Source organism: Chlorocebus sabaeus, chromosome 17 (assembly GCF_047675955.1).
Source record: "Chlorocebus sabaeus isolate Y175 chromosome 17, mChlSab1.0.hap1, whole genome shotgun sequence".
NCBI lineage: Eukaryota > Metazoa > Chordata > Mammalia > Primates > Cercopithecidae > Chlorocebus > Chlorocebus sabaeus.
The window spans coordinates 70,315,711-70,328,190 of NC_132920.1; the positions used below are offsets into that span (position 1 = coordinate 70,315,711).

The 12,480-nt window shown below is 41.9% G+C and overlaps 1 protein-coding gene across 1 annotated transcript in view; it reads left to right on the top strand.

The window, feature by feature from the left end:
• Positions 1-1,838: 1,838 nt before the first annotated feature.
• SDHAF4 (succinate dehydrogenase complex assembly factor 4) overlaps positions 1,839-12,480 on the top strand; it is a 28,623-nt gene continuing 17,981 nt past the window's right edge. The window contains exon 1 of the mRNA XM_008013577.3: positions 1,839-1,933. Coding sequence (XP_008011768.1) covers positions 1,870-1,933 — 64 coding nt within the window. The 5' untranslated portion in view covers positions 1,839-1,869. The remainder of the gene's footprint in view (positions 1,934-12,480) is intronic.

Below are 12,480 nucleotides of genomic sequence, written 5' to 3' on the forward strand. Positions count from 1 at the left end.
AACTGTTTATTGTTTTAAGCCAGTAAATTTTGGGATAATTTGTGAGGCAGCAATAGATAACTAATACAATAATCTTGTTCTGATTAAGAGCCTTTCTGCAATGGGAGCCTTTTTTGTTGTTGTTGTTTTTTAACATTCAATAGAACCCAAATGTTTTCATACTCTGGGGCTACTTTGAGAGGCCCTATTCCAAAGACCTAGTCCAAAACTTTTACATTCCCAGTTCCTAGCCACTTGACAAACCAGTCACTGCCTATGAAATGATGTAAATTTTTATCTCAAGCTGTATCTCTTTTTAGGCAAAGCATACAAGATAAACTAAATTCTGGCCAGGCGCGGTGGCTCACACTGTAATCCCAGCACTTTGGGAAGCTGAGAGGGGTGGATCCCTTGAGGCCAGGAGTTTGAAACCAGCCTAGTCAACATGGCGAAATCCCGTCTCTACTAAAAATAGAAAAATCAGCCAGGTGTGGTGACGCAGGCCTGTAAAAACATAAAATAAATAAGCTAAGTTATGCATGCTGGAAATAATTTTTTTTTCCCTCTGCTGTTCCTTCAGGGCCTCTGTGAAGTGAGGCTCTAAATATGAAAAGCAGTCCGTTGCCAGCTGGGCCAGTTTATTAAGCAAAGCCATCATCCAACTTCGAGTTTTTCCCTCAGTCAACTAGCCACAAGGAATTCATCATTAAACTGTAGCTATAAGCTAAAGGTCAAAAGCATGACCTTAGGACTGTGAGCTCCCTACAAATGAAAACTGTTTCGGTTTTGACTCTGGCCCAGTTCTGTGTATCTCACTTTCTCTCTTCTTTCTTTTTGTTTTTTTGAGATGGGAGTCTTGCTCTGTCTCCAGGGCTGGCGTGCAGTGGCACGTTCTCTGCTCACTGCAATCTCCGCCTTCCAGGTTCAAGCGATTCTTCTACCTCAGCCTCCCGAATAGGTGGGATTACAGGAATGCGCCACCACGCCCGGCTAATTTTTGTATTTTTAGTAGAGACGGGGTTTTGCCTTGTTGGCCAGGCTGGTCTCAAACTTCTGACCTCAGGTGATCCACCTGCCTAGGCCTCCAAAAGTGATCGGATTACAGGAGTGAGCCACCATGCCCGGCCCACTTTCTTTTCGTGAAAGGATCTCCTTATCTGGGAGAACCAGATAATTCTCAGTTCATGATGAGAAACTTCAATCGCATAGCCACTTGATGTCACATGGTCAGACACTACCAAGGCCCAATAGCTAGCCAGACACTTTTTAAAAAAAAGAAAAGATACAATTCCAGAATTCTGGGGGCCTTCACTATGATTCTGTAAGGATTTCCACGAGTTGCACAAAGCATCCAGGTCTACCACATACCACTCAACACTGTTAGAGCTGTTGGGATGTAAGGGTCAAGCGGCAGAGCTCCTTGCACTGGATCCTGGCCTGGATGGAGAGCCTTCTCTTACTCGGCACCTCATTCAAAAATGTCGCCTTTCATATCATCTGGTTAGTCGGCCAGAATGGACGAACTAGGAGCTGACTGAACAAAGATTTAAAACACAAAACAGGGAGAATTAGGTAAAAGCAGCATTTTACGTGAGAGAGTAAAAGGCGCTCAGTAAACTATAAAAGGGATCTTCCACGGGACCTTTCGGCTTAGACGGACAGGCATGAACGTAATTATTCCCTCTTCTAACTTCAGCAAGGATTTGGCGTTTTAATACGGACTTCAAGGTAGCTTGAGTCTTTCTTGGCGAAAGAGCCTAGCAATGACTCTAACTCCTTTTCTAAAGCCGGCCACGGAGGCCCAGCCCACCGCAGGAAGGCTCCGGATCCTGCCGCCTGCTCCTCCCCCTACTGCTTTGCGCCTGCGCGGAGGCTCAGGGAGTCGGCGCCATGACCCTATCAAGGCTTCCCGGGTTGCTTAGCCGGGTCTCGGCCACTGCGTGGAGAGCGGCAAGTAAGCACCTGGCCTCGGGGCCAAGGTCGCGGGAGGGCTCGTGAAGGCCCAGGCGCGGAGAGAGGAGCCTCCAGCGGAGGAAGCCGCGTGTGTCCCGGACGTTCGGTGGCGCCAGGCGCTGCCCAGCTTCTCCCGCCCAGACGCCCACCCCGTGGCCTGGGCAGGTCCTTGCAGCGCCTCGGGTCTCGGGTGGGACTAGAGCGAGAAGATCGCTAATGCCCTTACCCCCGCCCGGACGTCCGCTTCCTGCCGGGCACGCGGTGGCCCAGCAGGACCACAGACGTTCCGGGTCGTTCCTGTGGGAGCTCGCAGGGCACACCGCACTTTGATGCCCCTGAGAAAAATGGAAAAGAAGGCCCTTTGGGAATGGGAGTCATTGATTTACTTATTTATTTACATCATTATTTACAGGAATCCGCGCGCCTGGTCCAGGATTTGTGGCAGTTTACAGTTTATCTTTTAAAAACGGGGAAAAGTGCAGAAGTGAGCCAAAGGCAAATAAGTATAACGTAAATTAGATGAAGCCAGGAATTGTTCGTACAGAAAAAGCATTCATGCTTTCAGTAAAACCAACATTTTTAAACCCATTGTGGTTGGAAATCTTTCTCAATATGATTCAGTTAGCAGCCCAGACTATGCAAAACACAATTTTAACTTGTGACACCTGGAGAAGTTATGTAAGTTGAAAACAATAATTATTGCCCTCATAATAAATGGCTCCGGATTTCTATGCAATTTTTTTCCTTTGTGCAATCATTTTCCCCAAATACAAACATTTTACATAATTGTATAAGTTTTAAATAGTCCAGAAATGAGTAATACAGAAAGTGAAAGTCCCACATTATCCAAACCTCAAGGTAATAATGTTAAAATTTTGTAGGGTTCATTCAACATCTCCCTTTAACTAGTTTTAAACAATTATGAAGTATTCCATACATATATACACACACATATATATATGTATGTAGCACACATGTAAGCTATAAAGCACAACCAGCATCTATGAACTCATCCTCCAATTTAAGAAATAGTCTCCATTGCCAAGGAGGTCTCTATGTGCTGCTTCCTGATACACCTGCGCAACGGTGTTTTAAATCTTCGTAGAAATGGTTTCATATTGTTGATTTTTTTTTTTCAGCTAACGCTGTGTTTTGTGATTGATCCGCATTGATGTATGAGGTTGTATTTATTCATTCAACTGTGTGAACCTATGATACATTTTCCAATGCCTTTCTCAGAGGACATTTGAGTAATTCTAGAAACACCAGGATTGGCTGCTACACATTCTTGTGTATAGTAGAAGGAGTGGAATTCCTGGAGTATGGTGTAGGTCTTTTCAATGTTACAACATGATGCCAAGGTGTAACGGCATTTTCTAATTCTATAGCAATTTTCACTTCTACCAGCAGTGTATTAGAGTTCGTGTTGTTCCACAAACTTGCGAAAACTTAATTTTGTCTAAGTTTTTTATTTTTGGCTGCCTACAGGGTGATGAAATGACACCTCATTGTGATTTTGCTTTTCTCTGATTAAAGAAGTAAAACATCTTTTCAAATATCAAGTTTTTGTGAAACACCTTTTTCTCTTTTCTTTTCCTTTTTTTTTTTTGAGACGGAGTTTTGCCCTTGTTGCCCAGGCTGGAGTGCAACGGCAGCATTTCAGCTCACTGCAACATCTGCTTCCCGAGTTCAAACGATTCTCCTGCCTCAGCCTCCCAAGTAGCTGATATTACAGGCGCCCACCACCACGCCCAGCTAATTTTTTGTATTTTTGGTAGAGACAAGGTTTTGCCATGACCACAGGTGATCTACCCACCTTGGCCTACCAAAGTGCTGGGATTACAGGCATGAGCCACCACGCCTGGCCTTTTTTCTTAACAGATTCTTATTTATATTCTTTACAAGTATTTGTATGCTAAACCTTTTTTAGTTATGTAGGTGTCAAATATCTCAATTTGTGGTTTGTTTCTGTCACTACTAGGCAGAATAGAATAATGGGTCTGCATGTACAATCATGCAGCTTCGATATAAAAGGTATCTTTTAATAAACATGTTTATAATTTTATCTGTAAAATTTTGTCTTGATCCTTTTGTTTATTGTTACTGCCTTATGGTCTTGTCTAAGAAACCCTTTCGTGCTCTAAAGTCATAGACATAGTCTCCTATATTTTCTTCTTAAAAGTTTATAGTTTTGCTTTTCACATTTAAGCCTTTATTCTACCAGGAATTGATTTTTGTGTATGGTGTGAGGCAGGAAACCATTTTTCTTTTTTTTTCATGTCAAACACTTATCCCAGATTCATGTATTTATAGGACCTTTCCCCTAATGATATAATGTCAGCCATCATAAATCAAGTTGACTTATACATATATGCATGTGTTTATTTATTGGCTCTTTTTTCAGTCCCATTGACCTGTTTGTCTATTCCTGTGCTGATGCTGTCTTGATAACTATAACCATAACTTTGTAATAAATCTTATTATTTTCTGACTATTGTTTACATATAGAAACCTGATGCTTAATGATTTTGTATCTAAATTACCTTATTAATTTAAGTAATTTACTTTGCAGATTTTGGGGACTTCGCTGCGTAGACATTCATATCATCTGCAAATTGATCTAGTTTCTCCCTGTCTAATCCTTTTTTTTGAGAAGGGGTCTTGCTCTGTCACCCAGGCTGGAGTGCAGTGGCGCAGTCTCTGCTCACTGCAACCTCCACCTCCCGGGATCAAGTGATTCTCCTGCCTCAGCCTCCCGAGTAGCTGGGATTTCTGGTGTGCGCCACCATGCCTGGCTAATTTTTATTTTTTATAGAGATGGGGTTTTGCCACATTAGCCAAGTGATCCAACCGCCTCGGCCTCTCAAAGTGCTGGGATTACAGGCATGAGCCACCGTGCCCCCTGCCCTCCCTGTCTAATCCTTATATCTTTTTCTTTTGTTTTTCTTTCCTTGCTCAGATTTCCAGCACCATGTTGACTAGAAGTGATGACAGCAAGCATACTTATCTTGTTTATGATTATAAAAGGACTGCATTTGTATTTTTATTTTATCATTAAGGTGTGATATTGCAGTCATTTAGATAAAACGGCTACATTTTTTTTAAGTCACCATCTCCTAATAACTCATAAAGCATGTTTTATAAATGAATCCTCAGGGAACAGTTCTAGCTATCTCCCAAATAACTCTGTTCTTTTAAACAAAACAATCACCTTCTTATTTTTTTGCTAGAACTCTTTATTTTGGATTTACATTTACTTAGTGGATTTAGTGATCCGTAACTGTGGGTCTTCAGAGTCCAAGCCTTTGTGAAATAAAATTTCATGGAACATGAAAAAAAAAGATGTGGTAGTAGCTACAGTTATACTCTTTTCAGGTTAAGGAAGTCCCTTTCTATGTAGAGTTTTGGGATTTTGTTTTGTTTTTGTTTATGTATTTATATTTGTTTTTTAATGATGAGTAAATCTTGAAGTTTACTGAATTGATTTTTCTTCATCTTACTGAGGCGTTTATCGTTTTCTGCTTTAATCTGTTGAGGTGGTAAGTTACAGATTTTTCTAATAGTGAATCACTTGCATTCCTAGAAAATACTCCAAAGGATCATAGTGATTATATTTTTTAATATAATGTATTTGTTGTGCTTATATTTTTTTTTTAGAAATTGGCCTGTAATTTTCTTCTCTTTTACACTGAAACCCCTGCCTCCAGGGTTCAAGTGATTCTTCTGCCTCAGCCTCCCGAGTAGCTGGGATTACAGGCGCATGCCACCACACCCGGCTAATTTTTGTATTTTTGGTAGAGACGAGGTTTCACCATATCTTGGCCACGCTGATCTCGAACTTCTGACCTCGTGATATGCCGGCCTTGGCCTCCCAAAGTGCTGGCATGACAGGCGTGAGCCACCGTGCCCAGCTTTCCCTGGTTTTAATATTAAGGTTATTCTAAGGCCGGGCACAGTGGCTCACGCCTGTCATCCCAGCACTTTGGAAAGCCAAGGCGGGCGGATCATGAGGTCAGGAGATCAAGACCATCCTGCCTAACACGGTGCAACCCTGTCTCTACTAAAAATACACACACACAAAAAAAGTAGCCAGGCATGGTGGCGGGCGCCTGTAGTCCCAGCTGCTTGGGAGACTAAGGCAGGAGAATGGTGTGAACCGGGGAGGCGGAGGTTGCAGTGAGCCGAGATCAGGCCAGTGCACTCCAACCTGGGCAACAGAGCGAGACTCCGTCTCAAAAAAAAAAAAAAAAAAAAAGGTTATTCTAGCCTCATACAATGTATTGAGGATTCTACTTACCCTTTTCCCTTCTTTGTTAGATTTTGTTTAAGATTGGAATTATCTGTTCCTTGAGGGTTTGTTGCAACTCACCTGCAAAACTGTCTAGACCTGCTCTTCTCTTTGAGGGAAGACTAAATTACTTGTTTAACTTCTACAATGGTTGTTGCTGTATTTATCAGGTTTCCTCTCTTAAGTTGGTTTTGGTAAGTTAACTTTTTCTGGGAAGGTTTTCATTTCGTATTGTTTCAATGTACAGGCATAAAGTTTCTGCTATTTTTTCAAAATTTTCTGCTCTCCATAATGTGCTTTTTCTCATATTATTTATTTTGCCTTCTCTTGTTTTTTTAAAGTAACCTTACCAAAGGCTTTACAACACTTTTAGTCTTTTTTGGTCTTTTTTGTTTTTGTTTTTGAGACAGAGTCTTGCTCTGTCGCCCAGGCTGGAGCGCAGTGGTGTGATCTTGCTTAACCACAACCTCCACCTCCCGGGTTCTAGCAGTTCTCCTGCCTCAGCCTCCTAGCTGGGATTACAGGTGCGCACCACCACGTCTGGCTAATTTTTGTATTTTTGGTATAGACGAGGTTTCACCATGCTGGCCAGGCTGGAACACTTTCAGTCTTTTCATAGCACCAACCTTTGTTTATTGTTATCTTCTTTGTTGTAAGTTATGCAAAGGATATTTATTGTACAACATGGTGACTATAGTTAATATCAATGTATACTTGAAAATTGTTGAGAGTAGATTTTAAATTTTCTCATCACAAATAATTGATAGGTATGTGAGTTAAAGCATATGTTAGCTTGATTTAGCTATTTCACAATATATACATATTTTAAAACTTGCTGTACACCATAAATGTATGTAATATTTATCAATTAAAAAATGAAGAATATATTGAAAATTATTTTTACATTGTAAATTATGTTATCTTTTATTCATTTTTTTCTTATTATCTTATTTTTCCATTTTCCATGGTTTTTGTTTTGTTTCGTTTTGAGACAGAGTCTGGCTTTGCCGCCCAGGCTGGAGTGCAGTGGCACGATCTAGGCTCACTGCACGCTCCGCCCCCCCCGGGTTCACACCATTCTCTTGCCTCAGCCTCCCGAGTAGCTGGGACTACAGGTGCCCACCACCGCGCCCGGCTAATTTTTTGTGTTTTTAGTAGAGTTGGGGTTTCACAGTGTTAGGCAGGATGGTCTCGATCTCCTGACCTCGTGATCCGCCCACCTCAGCCTCCCAAAGTGCTGGGATTGCAGGCGTGAGCCACCGCGCCCGGCAGATTTTTTTTTTTTTTTTAAACTTGCAAATGGTGCGTCTCACATAAACAGCATATGGCTGGTTTCTGGTTTGTTTGTATTGGGTTTTTTTGTTGTTGTTTTGCACTGATAGTCTCTTTACCCTTATTATAATTACTGATATAATTACATTCCTCTGTTCAGACTCTTGGGTCTGTGTGTGTGTGCACGTGCATGCACAGGTATGTTGGGTGGGATTTGATTTTGATAAACCTATAAAGCATATGCTACTAATCTTTTGTATAGTCTGTATATAAAAGCATTTTCTCTCTATTCTTATCTCCCACTTTACTTCTGGGAACATTTTTTTCTTTTTTCTGAGAGACAGAGCCTTGCCCTGTCACCCAGGATAGAGAGCAGTGGAGCAGTCATAGCTCATTACACCCTTGATCTCCAGAACACAAGCCGTACTCCCACCTCAGCCTCCTGCCGAGTAGCTAAGACTACAGGCTCCACTGTCATGCAGTCATACCCAGCTAATCTTTCATTATTTTTATTTATTTGTCTCTGTGCTATTTTCTGTATAATTTCTTTGAAACTTTATTCCAGATCATAAATTCTCTTTTCAATTGTATTTATTCAGCTATTTGGCCTTTTTCTTTCTTTTTTTCTTTGTTTCTTTTTTTTTTTTTTTTTTTTTTGAGGTGGAATCTCACTCTGTCGCCCAAGCTGGAGTGCAGTGACGCATTCTTGGCTCACTGCAAACTCTGCCTCCTGGGTTCAAGTGATTCTCCTGCCTCAGCCTCCTGCGTAGCTGGGATTGCAGGCACCCGCCACCACACCCAGCTAATTTTTGTTTTTCAAGTAGAGATACAGTTTCACCAGATTGGCCAAGCTGGTCTTGAACCTCTGACCTCAGGTAATCCACCCGCCTCTGCCTCCCAAATTGCTAGGATTACAGGTGTGAGCCACAATGCCCGGCCAGCTATTTGGCCTTTTTACTGAGTTTTAGATTCGTTATTTCTGAATTTCCGTGTTTTTCTTTTCTTTCTTTCTTTTTTTTTTTTTTTTTTTTTTTTGGCCTAATCATTTTTCTTTTTTCTTTTTTCTCTTTCTTTTTCTTTTCTTTTTTCTTTTTTGATACAGAGTCTTGCTCTGTCGCCTGGGCTGGAGTGCAGTGGCATGATCTCACTCACTGCAACCTCTGTCCCCTGGTTCAAGCGATTGTCTTGCCTCAGCCTCCCAAGTAGCTGGGATTACAGGTGCCAGCCACCATGCCCAGCTAATTTTTTGTATTTTTAGTAGAGGTGGGGTTTCACCTTGTTGGATAGGCTGGTCTGGAACTCCTGACCTCAAGTAATCTGCCTGCGTCAGCCTCCCAAAGTGCTGGAATTACAGGCGTGAGCCACTGTGCCTGGCCTAAAAAAACTTTTGCAAAGCCAAAAATAAGTAAGCGAAAAGAGACAATGAAAAATGATTAGGCTGGTGGGCACGGATTTGCAGATGCAAATCCTCTCAAGAAAAATAACTCTCCACATATGTCTCATGGAATTCTCACAGAGAGAATCCCAGAAAAACATTCGAGGAAACAAAGCCATCACAAACAAGTCAGTAGAATCAATGTATAATGGAACAGTGGGACAATAAAGATTTTGTATACAGGATTCAGAATATAAAATAATAAATTAAAAAATTTTGGCCAGGTGCGGTGGCTTACGCCTGTACTGCCAGCACATTGGGAGGCCAAGGTGGGTGGATCACCTGAGGTCAGGAGTTCGAGACCAGCCTGGCCTATATGGTGAAACCCTGTCTACTAAAAATACAAAAATCAGCTGGGTGTGGTGGCACACATCTATAATCCCAGCTACTCAGGAGGCTGAAGTAGGAGAATCACTTGAACCCGGGAGGTGGAGGTTGCAGTGAGCTGAGGACACACCACTGCACTCTGGCCTGGGTGGCAGAAAAAGATTCCATCTCAAAAGAAAAAAAAAAAAAGATGCTTAGGGATTTTTGGAAGATGCAGCTAGTGTGTAGTTAAGCCTAAACACAGGTGTGGGTCAGCCAGTGGCTTCAAAATCTCAGAGGGGCTTCTTTTTTTCACATCTTCACTCAGAACCAAGGTTAAAGTAGACACTTTTCCTTCCTTAACTATCTTCTAGTTCTTTGCTATTTGGAATAGCAGCATAATCATCACCTGGGAGCTTGTTAAAATGCAAGAATCACAAGTGCCACCTAGAACTACTCAGAATCTGCATTTTAACAAAATCCCCCAGGTGGTTTTTATCTATATTTTAAATCTTTCAACTGGGTGTGGTGGCTCACACGGTAATCCCAGCACTTTGGGAGGCAAGAGGATCGTTTAGTTCAGGAGTTCAAGACCAGCCTGGGCAACATAGTGAGACCCCCATCTCTATAAAAAATAAAATTAGCTGGGCATGGCAATGCATCACTGTAGTCCCAGCTACTGAGGAGGCTGAGGCAGGCTGAGGCTGAGCCCAGGAGATCAAGGCTACCATGAGCCATGATTGTGCCAGTACACTCAAGACTGGGCAATGGAGCAAGACCCTGTTTCAAAAAACAACAAAAATCTTCTGGTTCACTTTCTTTTCTCAGTCTGTGAGCCTCCCTGAGTCTTGGCCTCTAATACGCTTTCTGTTTGCTTGGGTTCAAGAGACTGTCATCTCCCTGCTGTCCTGAAAGCTCTATATCCCAAGCTCTAGGCAAGAAAGACACAAGAAGGCTGGGCACCGTGGCTCATGCCTGTAATCCCAGTACTTTAGGAGACCAAAGCAGGCGGATCACTTGAGGTCAGGAGTTTGATACCAGCCTGGCCAACATGGCGAAACTCTGTCTGTCTCCACTAAAAATACAAAAATTAGCTTGGCGTATTGGTGGGTGCCTGTAATCCCATCTACTCGGGAGGCTGAGGCACAAGAATCCCTTGAACCCTGGAAACAGAGGTTGCAGTGAGCTGAGATCATGCCACTGCACTCCAGCCGCCTGGGGGACAGAGTGAGACTCTGAAAATAAAAAAGACCAGCTTGGTCAACATGGTGAAACTCCGTCTCTACTGAAAATACAAAAACTTAGCTGGGTGTGGTGGCTCATTTTTTTGGTCTTTGTCTCAGAAAAAGAAAGACACAAGAAGTGTAGCCGTTTCACTTTGTGTTTACCTCACTGGACTGTCTTTGCAGTTTATCATTATTTATTTTCATAAAGGTTCTATCTCTGATTTAGAAGGGGTTTGGTTTTGTTTTACCTTTTTAGGTATTTTATGACTGTAGAGTTTTGGCATTTCTGATTTGCCAAATTACCAGAGAAAAGTTTTGGGTTGTGTGTTGTTTGTGTGTGTGTCTGTGTGTGTGTGTGTGTGTGAGGGAGATTCATTCTTTTGCTTTTATTATTTCTTCTTTTGGAAGGTTTTCTTCTTGTCTGTTATGTCCATGTAAACACAATTCTAACTAGGTTTGGATAAAGTCAAACCACCCCTTGAAGTAGAAGACATGGGCTTTATGGTTGTTATTTCCTGATGTTGTTAAAAGAGCCTTTTGTTTTCAGTTTGTCAGCTATTTCTCGGGTAGTCAAGGTAGTCAGAAGTCTGCTGATAGCCAAAATGTAATACTAACATGAATACAGTTACTATTGCACAACACCTACTATTTAATAGGCAGAATTAACAGGAGTGGTCCTTGGGCTTAACTCCTCATCTGACACGCCCTTGTTTCTTATGGTCTGCCTTTGAAGCTACATGTATGTGCTTCATTATCAATACCCCGGCAGGCTGATGTGCACACACTGTGTTCAAAGCTGTAAAGCCTGTAGGTACCAAGGAGCACTGTGTCCCATCTTATATTGTACTGTACAGAAATGAGGGCCATTATCTTCCCCTGTGTTCTGTCACACTGTTACCTGACTACAAAAATAGTTCTGCTTATGTTTCCAGTGGCCTCAGAGTTCCTTGAGAAAACTAGTCTTTCAACTTTTCCTTGTAAACCCTCTTTCTACAGATAAAGTCTTTCAGAAGTCTGCAAGGTCACATTAGGGACCAATTTCTCCAACTTACACTTTGCTACTCCTTGCTTTCCCCAAGATACAGTTTCCTGTTCTTCACCAGAAACCCTTACGCAAATTAACTTATGCATCCCACAGTTAGGCTCAAGTTATTGATGCACTTACTCAGTGTGTACACATACACAGACATACACCTATTCATTTATCTTAACCACTTGTATGCATGTGTTTGTGTCTATTTCTTTAAATGAGGTAAGGTTATGTAGTGATGACTAGAATATGAGAAAAATAGGTGTAATGAAAAAACATTATATGTAATGCTGTCAAGGGCTTACAGATAATTCCATTGAAATAACAACAAATACTGTTTGTCACTATACTAAATGCATAAATTGTCCTGTTTATTCAGCAATCTCATGTGATAGGTACTGTGATTTTTCTGTTCAGAGGAAAGGAAACAGAAAGGGTAACTTGACCAACATCCAACACCTAGTAAGTGGTTGCATTTGTTTCCTATTGCTGCTATAACATATTACCACAAATTTAGTGGCTTAACATATTTTACACTTTTGGAGATCAGGAGTCTGGAAGGGGTCTCACTGAGCTGGAACCAGGGAGTTAGCAGGGCTGTGTTCCTTCTGGAAGCTGCATCCATTTCCTTCTCTCTTTTAGCTTCTAGAGGCTGCCCACATTCCTTGGCTTGCCCCCTTCCTCCATCTTCAAAGCCTGCAGCATCGGGTCTGGTCTGTCTTCCAACCCTCTCTTCCCTTTTAAAGGACCCTTGTGGTTACATTGACCCACCCTATAATCCTGGATAAACTCCCTATTTTAAGGTCATCTGATTAGCCACCTTAATTCTGTCTGCTACCAATATTCTTCACCATGTAACCAAACCTGTTCACAGATTCTGGGTATTGGATTCTGATTATCTTTGAGGCAATTATTCTTGCCACGGGGTGTAGCTGTAACTTGTACCCAAATTTGTCTGCTTCTAAAGCAATTTCTTTAGGAAGCTGAAAAC